The 13508-nt window shown below is 40.8% G+C and overlaps 3 protein-coding genes across 5 annotated transcripts in view; 2 read left to right on the top strand and 1 right to left on the bottom strand.

Moving 5' to 3' along the window:
• Nucleotides 1-5859, top strand: part of btbd7 (BTB (POZ) domain containing 7) — a 44724-nt gene extending 38865 nt beyond the window's left edge. For both annotated transcript variants that reach the window (XM_043219180.1, XM_043219181.1), the window contains one exon: nucleotides 270-5859. In XM_043219180.1, coding sequence (XP_043075115.1) covers nucleotides 270-923 — 654 coding nt within the window. In that variant the 3' untranslated portion in view covers nucleotides 924-5859. The remainder of the gene's footprint in view (nucleotides 1-269) is intronic.
• A 347-nt stretch (nucleotides 5860-6206) lies between these two features.
• ubr7 (ubiquitin protein ligase E3 component n-recognin 7) lies at nucleotides 6207-12064 on the bottom strand. Of its 2 annotated transcripts, XM_043219631.1 has the most exons (12): nucleotides 11931-12059; nucleotides 11709-11841; nucleotides 11282-11415; nucleotides 10780-10840; nucleotides 10598-10693; nucleotides 10412-10465; nucleotides 10144-10249; nucleotides 8687-8808; nucleotides 8053-8244; nucleotides 7205-7385; nucleotides 7017-7078; nucleotides 6207-6918 (listed from the first exon to the last, which is right to left on the bottom strand). In XM_043219631.1, exons 2-12 carry the CDS (start codon nucleotides 11838-11840, stop codon nucleotides 6826-6828), a joined length of 1233 nt encoding a protein of 410 aa, XP_043075566.1. In that variant the 5' UTR covers nucleotide 11841; nucleotides 11931-12059; the 3' UTR covers nucleotides 6207-6825. The 2 variants fall into 2 exon arrangements, with proteins under 2 accessions (XP_043075566.1, XP_043075565.1); XM_043219630.1 differs by having other exon boundaries at nucleotides 11709-12064.
• Nucleotides 12065-12585: 521 nt separating this feature from the next.
• Nucleotides 12586-13479, top strand: si:dkeyp-55f12.3 (uncharacterized protein LOC568418 homolog). The gene is made up of 2 exons (XM_043219634.1): nucleotides 12586-12829; nucleotides 13061-13479. Exons 1-2 carry the CDS (start codon nucleotides 12634-12636, stop codon nucleotides 13159-13161), a joined length of 297 nt encoding a protein of 98 aa, XP_043075569.1. The 5' UTR covers nucleotides 12586-12633; the 3' UTR covers nucleotides 13162-13479.
• Nucleotides 13480-13508: the final 29 nt, after the last annotated feature.

Raw genomic sequence — 13508 nt, 5'->3', positions numbered from 1 at the left:
ATGTTTTTATGTTTTTCGATTTCTATTAATCATCTAGCCCCATTATTATTATTTTCAGTTATCTTTTACATTTATTTTGTGTAAGTAGGTGTTTTATACCCAAGATTTGTGTGTCCTTTGGTTAGAACTGCAGTGAGAAGCTATTCTGTGATATTTTGTTTGAATAAATTCAAGTGAATTCAGGCATTATAGCATTTTAACGTACACTATGAAAAATGGGTTTCCATTTTGAGCTTTGCTAATGTATGTCCTCTAATTTATTCCTGCAGAACATGGAGCCTGTTATCAACGAGTTCATGCCAGACATCGCCATGGGTGTTTCAGCAATGAGCCTGAAGGAGCGGCGCCTTCCAGAGGTCTCCATGGAGGTGGAGAGTCACGAAGCCCACCCTCACCTTTCTACAGCTCCTCCCATGTCCCACAGCTACTCCAGTCGTCACCCACACTCCTCCCGCAAGCGGCACGCAGCCGAACCCAAGCCCGAGGGCCCGCAGCCTGACTTTCCAGATCTCTACGAGTTCCCAGGCCGTCACGTGCCTCCCTACAGTGGACCAGACCTCTATATCCACGGCCGTCAGGCAGGTGGAGCGCCTCCTCCGTCCTACTCCGAGGCTTCAGAATCGCTCCGCCTGGATGTGCTGGAACAGCCTCCGCAGAGACTAGACTTGGCAATCGTCTCACAAGGGGGCGTTGCACAAGCCATGCAGAGATCATGGCCCATGAACGAGACGGACCTCACCTGTGGGCTTGGGCCCTCCACAGAACAGTATGAGGAATGGCCCACGGGCCGTCGGCCTGCTCCAGAAGGAATGGGGCTGGGCTTAGGGGCGAACGTTGGGTCTGGGGATGAGGGAGGTTTGGGTGCCCGAGACCGCAGGTCGCCCAGCAAACCCGAGGGGTACTACAGGAAGTCTGCTCTCTGACCCCTGATTAAAAAGACTGAGGACTGATTTAAATGCTAAGTGTAAGCTAACAGGTGAGGCACCAGCAGTCCTGCACTTTGTGTTCTTTTGAGGGCCGACAGTATCTTGAAGTGATGAACGCCCATAAGCTGCGCGAGTGGCTGCTTTTCTGAAGGATAAAGGGAGATGTTGTGTAAACTGCTCTGGAAAGGTTTGAAACCCAGTGAGGAGAGCTTGGTTTGGTTGTGTGCACCCTGAAAAAGAGGTCGAAAATGCAAAATAGTTTAATCTGAGAGATTCATGTAGAGGATATTAATGTACAGGTATCACAGTATATTTCTTTTACTTTTATTTTCCCCGAACAGACTATGATGACTGGAAATGTATACATTCATCTATATGCACAGATTTCGTTTCTTAGGAGTAAATTGAAAAAATATGAAGGCAAAACTCATTACTTTGTCTAGTCCTTGACAAAGGGCTCCTTCTTCTTTTGAGGGCAGAGTGGCAGTAATAGCTCATGTAATCTGCCGCATACGCCGGCTTTTACATTAGCCTGTGCAATTTAAGAGCCGAGGTGGAACATAAAAGGGAAAACAAATGAAATCCCCTGTCTCCTATGAGGCAACTTATCAGGCATAACAATGGCACAGATGCACCATTAAATGTGAATGGGGCTTTGTTTTAGCGTTTCACAACTCAGATCTGCAGATTCATTTCAGCATATTTAACTTTAAAAAACTATCTGTTCTCGCAAACAAAAATTTGGCATCCTCTTTTGCATTCAGATTCTCATTCCAAGACTGCAGTTGGTGGCATTCCTGAGAGACGGGAAATATGGGTTGATCATTATCAGCCACGTTCTCCAGAACTCCACAGGACGCTCAACCAAACCAACCTCACGCCACATCCTCAGTCCTCTACTTCAGTAGGACGGCAGCAGTCCTTGGGCAGGAGTTCATTAGCTTTTCTGTGCTAGTTCTGTCAGCAGATGACCAACAATTATGATGTCATGAACAGGCTTTGCAAAAAAAAAAAAAAAAAAAAAAAAAAAAAGAATTCTTGAAAGTGTCATGGATTTAGACACAAGCATTTACTTTTGAATTGTTACACAACACTTTAAGAAACAGTATCATACACACTGCTGCACACCCTACCTATAGATGAAGTGACTTATTTTAAGCTTGTTTTTTTTAGCATCCGAAATACCTGTATTCTTAAATAACTGCAATTATGCAGCTTGCTCATTTTAAATATTAATTTCGCTTTTTTCTCCTCACAATAAGAACCTTTGTCAGACAATACTGACACAGCAAATATGCAGGCTAGTTCACTCAGAAATGCAAATTGTGTCCTCATTTACTCAACGTCACGTTGTTTACTCTCTCTGTGGAACACAGACCGAGATATTTTGAACTGTTTTTGTTCATACAATCAAAGTCTGTGAGGTCTGACAACATCAACATTTGACTTTCACTGTATGGACCAAAAAAATGAGAAAACAAAGACACATTATTCAAAACATAGTTTTGAATAATGTGACTTTGTGTTCTGTTTGTGTTCTTCAGAAAGAAAATATCGTTCAAATTTGAACCAACAACAGGGATAGTAAATGATGATTGAATTTGCATTTTATGTGAACTATCCCTTTAAGATAATCAACAGTAGCCTTTCTCCACAAGCGATGATGGTACTGTATTCTTCTCACATGCTCTCAAATATTATATAAGAATCTCATGTTGTATTAGATCGGATGGGACCTCTGTTGAATATCCAAACGATTCTCAGCTGTATCCATCCCACATTCTTCACTTTAAGTGCTTCTTTCTTTGGAGCACAAGAAGCGTTTTATTGGTTGAAAGCACAACGATGTGAGAAATACTAAGAATGTCATTTCGTTAGATAAAAGTGCTCAGACAGTTGATACGCTGGTAAAAGGCTTGAGTTTCAGTTGGATGGTCGATCAGATTTTATGTATTCCATTTTTTTTTTTTTTTTTTTTTTTGACTCTTAAAAACCCACAGTTAGACCAAAGATGAGTTTTGGAGGATGTTTGTGTTGCTCGGTGAATCTTGGAAGCGTTTTATCTTATCTAACAGGTTTCTTTGCCTCCTGGCAAGTTAAACTGAAACCATTAGGTTGAGATTCATGTTTGTTACTCAAGACTCTTTGGTGACTGTGACCATCGAAGGAACATTTATCATCGATTGATTTCATCGATCTCTCCCCAGGCACTTTGACTTACAGAGATGGCCTTACGAGTTGATGTAGGGTTAGTACTGCTGTATCTGTAGTTACGGCCTTAAGACCTTACCTCGGGTTACGCAGTTTTCCATCTCAAATCGCAGAAGGTCTTCTGTGGCAGAGACTCTCTACCTCTGACCAACTTCTCTTAACATATTTCAGTCGATTCAATTTTCCTTCTTTTATATTCTTTTGAAGTTATTCAGACCTCTTCACCCTCGCCTTGAACATTTATCATTGGGGGACCAGAAACAACAGCAGGAAATTAGATTTTCACCACTCTCTCACATATATTTGTGAGGTTCCTCTTCTACTTTTATTTACACATTATTCAAACTTACCAGCGCCATATTTGAGGACAGCGCCGTCTTGCATGATAATTAACTAGTTCTTCTATATCTGCCCTTGGTTGTTCTTCAGAATTGTTAGCTGCCTGATGCAGTTACAGTAGTGCATCGCACATGTCCTCCTGGACTCCTACTACAGCCCACCTCTGAGTCAAGCCTGAAAGAGTCATGAACCCTGAGTGGGAGAGCTCCAGTTTGCCATCTCGCGAAGCTTCAGAAGGGTCAGATCCAAAAATAGATCCAACATAGACCCTAGCTGGGGTGTAAGTGATCTCCTCAGAGAGTTGAAGTCATCTGAATCAAACTGAGATAGGTAGGAGGCTGTTTGTCTCCTCTGAATGTCAAGGACGTAGCTCTGCGGTTGTCTTTACATCAGGCTTATCAGATACATGAAGATCTTCAGTCCCTGGTGCAAATGGTTCAGCTTTTCCATTGGCGTATAACTTGATAATACATCATGAGAGTATCTGTGGTTCTTTCAAAATGCAATGCATCGCAGCCTACTTAAGCCTACCTTCCCTGACCTCATTCCGCAGCAGAAAGAGGACGAGTGAAGCAATTTAAAAAGATATTTTGTTTCACAGAGCAGGTGTTTCACTCGTAAACGTCTTTTTACCTTGTAGATCCTTCAGGTTTCACGTCAGCATGACAACAACGTATCAATGCACCTGTCACACGACTTGTTTCACCACCAGCTCACACGTTCTTCTTTTGATGTGTCTGAAGCGCTCCTCTAAAGCGCAGTCAATTTTAAATTCTCAGTGTTGCGACTTTGTAACTCCATCCTTCTGTACCAATGTCATTTTGAATTGGGTCATCTGTCGAGCGAAGCGTTTTTTTGTGTTTTGTTTTGTCTTTGCGTAACAGTTGCACGTTACTTCTGATTTTCCTGTTACCTGTAACTCTAATCCTTGAGTAATTGGCATCAGCACTTCCCTTTCGAGGCAGCCGAGAGGAGATCTGAGGTCTGTCATGTCATTTCTAGCGAATCGCACTGGCTGCGTAACCATGACCCAAAATCGACAGATGGATATTTAGGCCTACTGCTGCTACTCAGAGGTTTTCCTGCCAGTGGAGAACATTATTTCTTGACGTCAATGCTGATCCCAGCGATCTAGTCCCATGTAGACCCAGCCATGCCTTAAACTTAAGGGGGAGGTTAGGAAAACTCCTTAGATCGCCTTCGCCTCTGCTATACTCAGGCCATTTTGAACTGCTAAGAAGTCATTTATTTTATGTTATAAAACACAGATCGGATCATTCTGATTGCTGAAAAAGTCAATGCACAGTTTGAAGGTATTATTTTGTATTTGAGATGCACACTGACCTCATAGTTAATACATTTCTATCACAAATGCCATTTGTGGTCATTTGGGTTTTGTGGGTTGCTTGCCTGAGAGACTGTTAGGAAATGAATTGGAAATGCATTTGAGCTCCCTGGTGGGGAGCTTGAATCGTCATTTAGTCTTGTCTGCACGTAGTTTGATGTTAATTTTTCATTGCTTAAGAATAATGGGTTCGTTTTGGGTGGGAATGAGTTTGGCTACTATACTGAAACCGAGGAGTCAAAGCTAGAACAGATGAAGGTACCCATTGCACTAAATTTTTGATGGTGATATGTGTAACGTTTGTTGTGGAATAGCGCCCTCTGTTGGCTCTATTGCTTTATTTTGACTGAAACGTCTGTTTATTCAGATTCACAGCTGAGTCATTTGTCTTAAGCATTCATTCCTAACCCTTTTAGTATATTTGCATGGCATTGCGTTATTTATCTCCAAAGTGCCGCGAGGCAGAACTGAACTGAAGGTTTGTGTTTTGGATGTGTGAGGGGCAAGGGAAGTTGTTTGCAGACTTAAGTCGAGATCTCCAGGTTCTCTCTTGTGCTATCTCTCTTACGGAGACGATTTAGTGCCTTCCCTGCCTGAGGCTGGGCTTCCTCCACACCCCTTTTGTCTTATGCAAGCCCTTTCTACAAACCTCTGTTAAACCGTCTCTTTGTAATACTGTAGCCAACGCTTAGTGTGCATAATGTTTAATTTCTTTTTTTTTTTCCCTTCAAAAGATATTTTTCAAGATTTTTGGTACCTTTGATCACAGGCCTCAGAAATATGGTGTTTTGTTGTATGTAAAATGTAAAGTTTTTTTTATAAATATATATAAAACATGCAAATATCTATTTGAGACTGTGTGCGTGTGCATATATTTGTATATATACACGCACACATACAAAAAAAAAAAAAAAAAAAAAAATCTTTTGTGGAGTTGTGGAAAGTGTCTATTTTTCTATTCTTTGGCCGGTGTAGTTATGAACTTTACTCTGCAATTAGGTGACTAATGTCTTGGAAATAAATAGTTTTGAGTTATAATGGTTGTGTGTGTTTTGTTCGATTTCTTTCAAGGTGCCAGATGAGCAGTGAGTAACATTTTGCCATTAGTGGGAAATGAGAGAGGGAAACACGGGTCTCACCAACCACACAATTTGCATAGAAACACTCACAATTGAATTCCAACTGAAACATTGCATATGCAAAACTCACAAGTCTTAAATCATTTTCTTAAACTATTTAAGGTACAGCTAGCTCTATGTACTGATATAGGGTCAGTTGTTTTTTTAAATCTACTGCACTACTATGGTGTGTGAAGCTTCATGAAAAACACTGAATTTCTCCCCAACAGTGTTCTTGGGATAAACTTGAGACATACATCGCAGGACCCAAATGTATTACCATGTTTATTTCTCAAAGATAGGACATTAAAAAGTAACAAACTACAAACAAAATGGGTTAAAACAAGATAAAATGAATAAAGCGTTACTAGACAAATTCACAAGTGTAACTGAACAACCTGAAAAAGCGCTTGAGTCTGTCATCTAAAGCAAATTTTCCCAACCGGCTGTAGATCTATTTACCCTGACATACATGAATGTGAATATTTGCCGTCTCATCAGAACAAAATGAATACTGACTGCAGTCGTGTGATTCTGACTTCCCTAATAGCCTTCTGTAAATACGGGCACCATTTTAAATTGCTTAAAAGAGAGAGCTCCTGAGGATTGACTGCAATTCCTATTTATATGACGTTATAGAAGTGCTCTTCCATTAATCCGTTGTTTTTAATCTCTCCATAATGCATCTGAGAGCCAATCGACGTGTTGATTTGAAATGGCAGGATTACAAGAAAATAATTACAGCTACGTCTTTGGAAACACAGATCCTGTCATACGTCACTATGCAAGGTTATGAGGGCCTGAATTTGAACTGCATATTTATTTTACAAAACCAGGGGTGGCCTTGAAACGAACAGATTGTGGGGACTGGATGGAGCTTGAAGGTTTAACTGCAGTAGTACTGGCCTGCGTTGGCTCTTCGTCTCTTGCGGCTTTGCTGCTGTTCGAAAAACTGACGGATGTCCTCAGGTGTCACCACCTAAACGAAGAAGAAGAGGAAGAAGAAAATGAACACCAAGCACTACAAGCTAACATTTGAATAAACCGCATTAAAAAAACAAACGCAAGAAAACCTACCTTTCCTTCTGCTGCAAATCGCTGCAGGTAGTCCTTCAGTTCTGTCTTCATGTCATTATATTCTGAGAAAACATTCAAAGTCACCATCGGAGCTGAGCAGTTATATCTGAAATCTCACGTCGACCAGAAAACTAATGGGTTTTGCTTTCTCGCATAAAAGGACGTTAGCACCACTAAATTTCACTAACCATGGATAATCTCCAGCTGCTGAACCCGATTCAAGGTGTTTAGGGCCGACATCAAGGGGTCGCGGCCCTCAGCTCCTCCTGCTTGTTCGGCCTGCATTGTAGACTTGCCCTTGTTTTCATACGCCAGGACAGTGTCCATCTCATCCATAAGGAAAGACACTCCTGCATCTGTATAGAGCACCTAAGCAAAGAAAGCCAAACATGAGACCAGAAACAAATGTAGTGTTTATCAGTTATTATATTCAAATCACTGTTAAAAAGAGGTCTACCAACCCTCATGCCATCCAAGATGCTCATGTCTGTCTGTCTTCAGTTGAGAAAAAATAAAAATAAAACATTCTCTATATAGTGGACTTAAATAGTGGCAAATGGGTTCAATGTGGTTTGGAAAGGTGAGGCATGGTTAGATCTCTGCTTTTGTACTTCGGCTCAAAAGGTTGTGGTAGGGTGAAAAACTCCCATAACTTAGGGTGACTATAGGAGCCATTTTCCCCAGACGTGTCCTAGCCGAGATTTCTAGATTGCCTAACACTTCTAGGTAGAAATCCTGGCAAAGACGAGCGTGTCTTTACCTTTTTTGTAGGCCATGTGACTGTTTTTGCATGTTTGCTTTGTAAATTCTAGGATGCTTACATGTGATCTTTCCAAAGTGATACTTGAGGTTGAACTAGTGCAAGACGGGCATTTGTGATTTAAAAAAAAAATAAAGAAAAAGAATTGTATTTCGCTTTCGACTGAAGACAGACATGAACATCTTGGAAAAATGCTCAGGAAATGTTCGTTCTGGAATTGAACTAATCCTTTAAACAAGGCTAAATGCAGCTTTATCTAGTACGTCTCCTCTGTACCTTGCACTTGGTGCAGGTGCAGAGTTTTGTGCGCCAGGCAGACGGCCAGAACACTGCGCCCTGCAGAGTCCCGCTCCTCCCCGAGGCCTTCATCTCTCTCAGCCTGCAACCTGAGCACGAACCCTCCTCCGAGGAGCCTTCAGCTTCTTCCTGGTGTTTCCGCTTACAGGCGGATGTACCGTTGACCTGCACCTGACGGCAGAGAGAAGTGATCAAATCTTGATCACCGATTCTTCCCTTTCTGCGTAGACCGTAAAATCATTTCTCATTCATACTGCTGCGTTGGCATTCTTGCTAACAGCAACAAAGCAATGTGGTGCAAATTCAGTTTAGCTCGATTCCTTCCAATTACAGCTTAATTGAGACGGATGACGCATATGAGATGAACCAATTCCCCGTGGAAGAGTCTTTCAGACATGCACTGTCACAGAAATATTGCCACCTTGTGGCGAGACTCTAAAACAGCCAAGTGCAACATGCCTTAAAAAAAACCTTATTGAATAAAAGTAGGAGATATAAATTTGGCCATCTGTAATAAAATGGACTGAACAGAAATGAAAAACATAAAAAAAAAATCATGCGTCATCCTCCCTCTTAAGAGAGAAGAAAACACATTAAAGCGAACAGCAAGTACCTTCTCATCGACAGGGCTCTTCGGTCTCTCGTTTTTAATTTTCTTCTCCTCTTCATCATTTTCTACCTCCACCTTCACATCCTCCTCTCCTTTGCATGGACTCACTTTTGTTATGGGTGGTACTGATTCAAAACAACACACAATAAACCTTCACAAATGTATAAATGCTGTAAACAATGTAAATGGTATTACTGTTACTTTTGATCAGTTTAATGTGTTTTAATGTGTTTAATGTCATTTTTATACTAAATTGTAAACGCAAAATGAAAGCATAAAATTATAAACACACATATACACACACACACACACACACAAAGAGGTGCTGGTCATATAATTAGAATATCATGAAAAAGTTGATTTATTTCACTTGATTTATTTGAATTCCATTCAAAAAGTGAAACTTGCATATTACATTCAATCATTCATTCATTCCACACAGACTGATACATTTCACATTTTTCTTTCTTTGAATTTTTGATGATTATAACTGACAACTAATGAAAAGCCCAAATTCAGTGTCTCAGAAGGTTTAATATTGAAGACACCTGGAGCCACACTCTAATCTGCTAATTAACTCAAAACACCTGCAAAGGCCTTTAAATGGTCTCTCAGTCTAGTTCTGTAGGCTACACCATCATGGGGAACACGGCTGACCTGACAGTTGTCCAAAAGAGTTCAACTGACACCTTGCACAAGGAGGGCGAGACACAAAAGAGGCAGGCTGTTCACGGAGCTCTGAGTCCGAGCACATTAATAGAGAGGCGAAGGGAAGACAATGATGATAGGAGGGAGAAAAAAAAAAAAAAAAAAAAAAAAAGTGTACGAGAAGGACAGGCATAACTGCACCCTGGAGTGGATTGTGAAACAAAACCCATTCAAAAATTTGGGGGAGATTCACAGAGTGGACTGCAGCTGGAGTCAGTGCTTCAAGAACTACTACACAGATGTATGCAAGACCTGGGTTTCAGCCGTCGCATTTCTTGTGTCAAGCCACTCTTGAACAACAGACAGCGTCAGAAGCGTCTCACCTGGGCTAAAGACAAAAAGGACTAAACTGCTGCTCAGTGGTCCAAAGCTACATTCTCTGATGAAAGAAAATTTGCATTTTCTTTGGAAATCAGAGCTCTTTAGCTTCCTGCTGTTGACCAACTTTATGGAGATGCAGATTTAATTTACCAACAAGACCTGGCACCTGCACACAGTGCCAAAGCTACCAGTACCTGGTTTGAGGACCATGGTAGCCCTGTTCTTAGTTGGCCAGCAAACTCGCCTACCCTTGTGAAGAGGAAGATGCGATATGCCAGACCCAACAATGCAGACGAGCTGAATGCCACTATCAGAGCAAGTTTTTCACTTTTTAAATATGGAACTAGTTAAATTACATTACTTTTTAATGATTTTCTAATATGACCTGTGTGTGTGTGTGTGTGTGTGTGTGTATATATAAACAATATTACCTGCAATATGTGCAGCATAGTTCCAAAGGAAGGGAGTTTTATTCATGCACGACTCGCAGATCATCTCTTGCATCTCCACACAGTCTGGCACCACGCAGCCTAAGTGCTGAGAGAAACACACGTATATGTTTTCCAACAGTTCAACCCGAATGCATTATGCTCCTTATCCACACACACACACACACACACACACACACACACACACACACACACACAAACATTAACCATGCTCATGTCCTGCCTGACTTCAGTCTGATCTGATACTAACCCGACCATGAAACCAGTCCTCACACATGATACACTGGATCATCTCATCTGGAACCTGAAGAGAGAGCATGGTTCATAAGATGTAATAGAACAAAAGCACTCTAAACATGCAAGTCACAAAAATACAGATTCATGATTTAAACGTTTATTTGCAATACAGCATAAAATAACAGAAACCACAAGTTACCTCGTCCTCTGGATCTGGGTAGGGTCTGTCACATGTGCAGTACAAGCCAAAAAAATTATGGCTGTATTTGTTCCCTGAATTCACGTTCTCTTTATCCTGTGTAACAATGAATCCATCGGATTAGAAAAATCCAATTAAAAAGAAAGGCACAAATTCAAAAGTAACAGCAAAGCATCTCTCACCGCAAACAGCTTGCACTCCATTTCCCCAAATTTGTCGTTTCCGCAATCACATCGGAAATTCCTGTATTATCAATAAGGTTTAAATAATGAATGCAGCTTACTCACAATACATCACAATGCCTCAGGAAGCACAATTTAAAGTAGAATCCGAGCGTCAAACTATCTAAAAACACTGACGCCTATAGTTTTATCGCCTCCAGATCTCCATGTGGAAATTTCTTCACATTAAAATCATGCTTTATGTGACGGCCCCCGCGGCCTTCACTCGCCTACGATACAGCTAGTGCAAATACGTCAAGGAAACACAGCTAAATAATCCCACTTTCACGCAGTCAAAACTATATTCACACAAATTAGTTTGCGGATGAAACCGCTTCAGCAAACCATCAAACAATGTCAGACCCGAGCTTTGCTTAAAAGGGTTAGAGCAGCAGCAAATGTACCTTTTAACGTAGTATCACAGCTTAAGTGGTTATTTAAGATGGACTGTGGTAACATTCACCTCTTGGTATACAGCTCAAAAAGGTCATGGCCTTCATGGCACTTGTAGGAGCATGCCAGACAGATGCCAGCGGGCTCTCCTCCCTTTGGTGTGCAGGTGTTGCAGGCATACAGAGCCTGACGCTTCACATATCCCTGTCAGGACAAAAGAAAAATCACAACCTAACTTATATTTCAGAATATTCATGCAAATACAGTGCATTTGCCGACAGGCACTTTTAGGGGCATCTCGCTATTATCGGTTATTGCGATACGGTTTATTTTCAACAAACAGACGCAGCTTTATCATTGATGTTTTGTGCTAAAGTCAAATCGAAACAATCTCGCAAGAATTATGTTGAACAACACGGCGAAATATGCTGTGGTTATGGTCCGCTTGCTAAAAACGGAATATGTGAAAAGCCTGCGTTTACGTAAAGACGCCAAACCTCCGGGTACGAGCATTTCTCTGAATCACTCCCTCCGAGAACAGCGGAGGCTTCGTTCTCCAGCTCTTCATCCTCCTCTAAGACGTCCACCAGAGATACGGTAGCCTCCTCCTCTCCACCATTTGCCGCCATCCTTGAAGAGATGAGCGCAAAAAAATGTTTCTAGTTCCTGTTCCAGGGCACGAAACGACACACAAAATAACCGAACTGTCCACCAGATACCGTTTTACTGGAGACAACGGGTTCTCTGTAACAGAACTAAAAAAAAAGAGTAGGAAAGTCTTATGTAATTTGACATTACCCGAACAATTTATTCGGGATTAGCTGTGACAATAACAAAACCAATGCTGCTTCCGGTTTATGCAAATACAAGCTGTTTTGGCGGGAGAGTAGCTGGAGTTGCGCATAGAATTTACTATTTCAGAGATTTTTTTAGGCCTAATATGTTTTCATACATCGCATCCACGTTACCTCAGGGTTTATGGATAAACAGGAAAAAAATGGGATTTGTTTTCAAAACTAATTTAATAGGTCACAGTTCAAAGGGTAGATACTTGTTGCCATGTCCACTAAATATCCCGCTCATAATAGCGTGTCACTCGTACGATCGTTTTGTTTGTTTTGAAACATATTTAAAAAAAATCTTCAACTGTCACATTTTTACATTGTTATGTTCATGTACATGGTTTTGTCTGCATTTTGTTCGTCGTTAATATTGTTCATTTGCTGCCTGTTGCGTTAGCTTTTTCTTTGCACAATTGGGTGATTACTGCTAACAGTTTTTTGAGAATTGTTGTAGTGTAGCCTGTAATTTAGTATATGCCATTCTATTTTAGAAATCATTTTTTAGACGTGAACATTTTCGGTCCATGTTGCGTGCTTTTCTTGTGAGATCTGGCAACCGACTCACAGCCTGTACTGCAACATGGCAGCGTGCGAGCTGAAGGGAGAGCTCAAGTATCGAGATGGACAGACAAGCCAGTTTACAGTACAAGCAGATGGCCATTTGAAATCAATGATAACTGGCATCAAGAAACTAAATGCTGATATATCTGAAGTTCTGACGGCTCTTGTTGAACAAGAAAGGGGCTCAGCGGAAAACAGCACAGCAGATGTAGATGGTAAGTTGCTCAAATAAAGGCTGGGTTGTTTATAGAAAACCAACAGATTTAAAAAAAAAAAAAAAAAAAAAAAAAAAGTCACCTTTCTGGAAACGTGTATTTATTTATTTTATAATACCTATTACTACTTCAGTGTTCTTATTAGAGTTAAGTCAGCGTTATTATATTTTGTCGTTACCGATTTATTGATTTATTAATTAATTTCCATTTTTTTTAAAACCCGTCTCATAGACGAAGAGGACAGTGACGAGGAGGATAATGCCACACAAATGACCGCTAAAAAGCCGAACTCGGAGCCTCCGAAGAAGCGGATAAAAACCTTGCGGTCATGATATTCAGAACTGGCATTGTTTTGTTATGGCCTTTATTTCATAAAGACGTATGGTCACATCTGAAAAACCTTTATGTCAGCCACAAATTCGAGACCGTGTTGAGATTTTGCCTTATTTTGTTATATTTATAAGTTATTTTTTCAGGTTCCTCTAAAAGGCGAAAGCGCAAGCGCGTGAAAGGAAAATTGTTTCGTCAATAAATTTTTCCTGTTGTAAAAAGTTACAAATTGACAGCGGTTATCGGTACTGTGGTTTCTTCAGCTAACAGGTAATGATAAACCACTGTGCAATAAACTGGATTCAAATTGTCCAATAAAATGTCTGAGTTTCTGATTGAGAAATCAATG

This window comes from Puntigrus tetrazona, chromosome 20 (assembly GCF_018831695.1).
Source record: "Puntigrus tetrazona isolate hp1 chromosome 20, ASM1883169v1, whole genome shotgun sequence".
Classification (NCBI taxonomy): Eukaryota; Metazoa; Chordata; class Actinopteri; order Cypriniformes; family Cyprinidae; genus Puntigrus; species Puntigrus tetrazona.
Note: the sequence above shows the minus strand (reverse complement) of the source record. Positions and strands in the feature narration are given on the sequence as shown.

What these genes read in the sequence shown, in the direction of transcription:
- si:dkeyp-55f12.3 (XM_043219634.1), top strand. Translation starts at nt 12,634, where the DNA reads ATGGCAGCGTGCGAGCTGAAGGGAGAGCTCAAGTATCGAGATGGACAG. An exon ending in CAGCACAGCAGATGTAGATG is followed by an intron (nt 12,830 to 13,060) that starts GTAAGTTGCTCA and finishes CCCGTCTCATAG; the next exon opens with ACGAAGAGGACAGTGACGAG.
- ubr7 (XM_043219630.1), bottom strand. Translation starts at nt 11,840, where the DNA reads ATGGCGGCAAATGGTGGAGAGGAGGAGGCTACCGTATCTCTGGTGGAC. An exon ending in AGAAATGCTCGTACCCGGAG is followed by an intron (nt 11,416 to 11,708) that starts GTTTGGCGTCTT and finishes TTGTCCTGACAG; the next exon opens with GGATATGTGAAGCGTCAGGC. An exon ending in TTTGAGCTGTATACCAAGAG is followed by an intron (nt 10,841 to 11,281) that starts GTGAATGTTACC and finishes TTGATAATACAG; the next exon opens with GAATTTCCGATGTGATTGCG.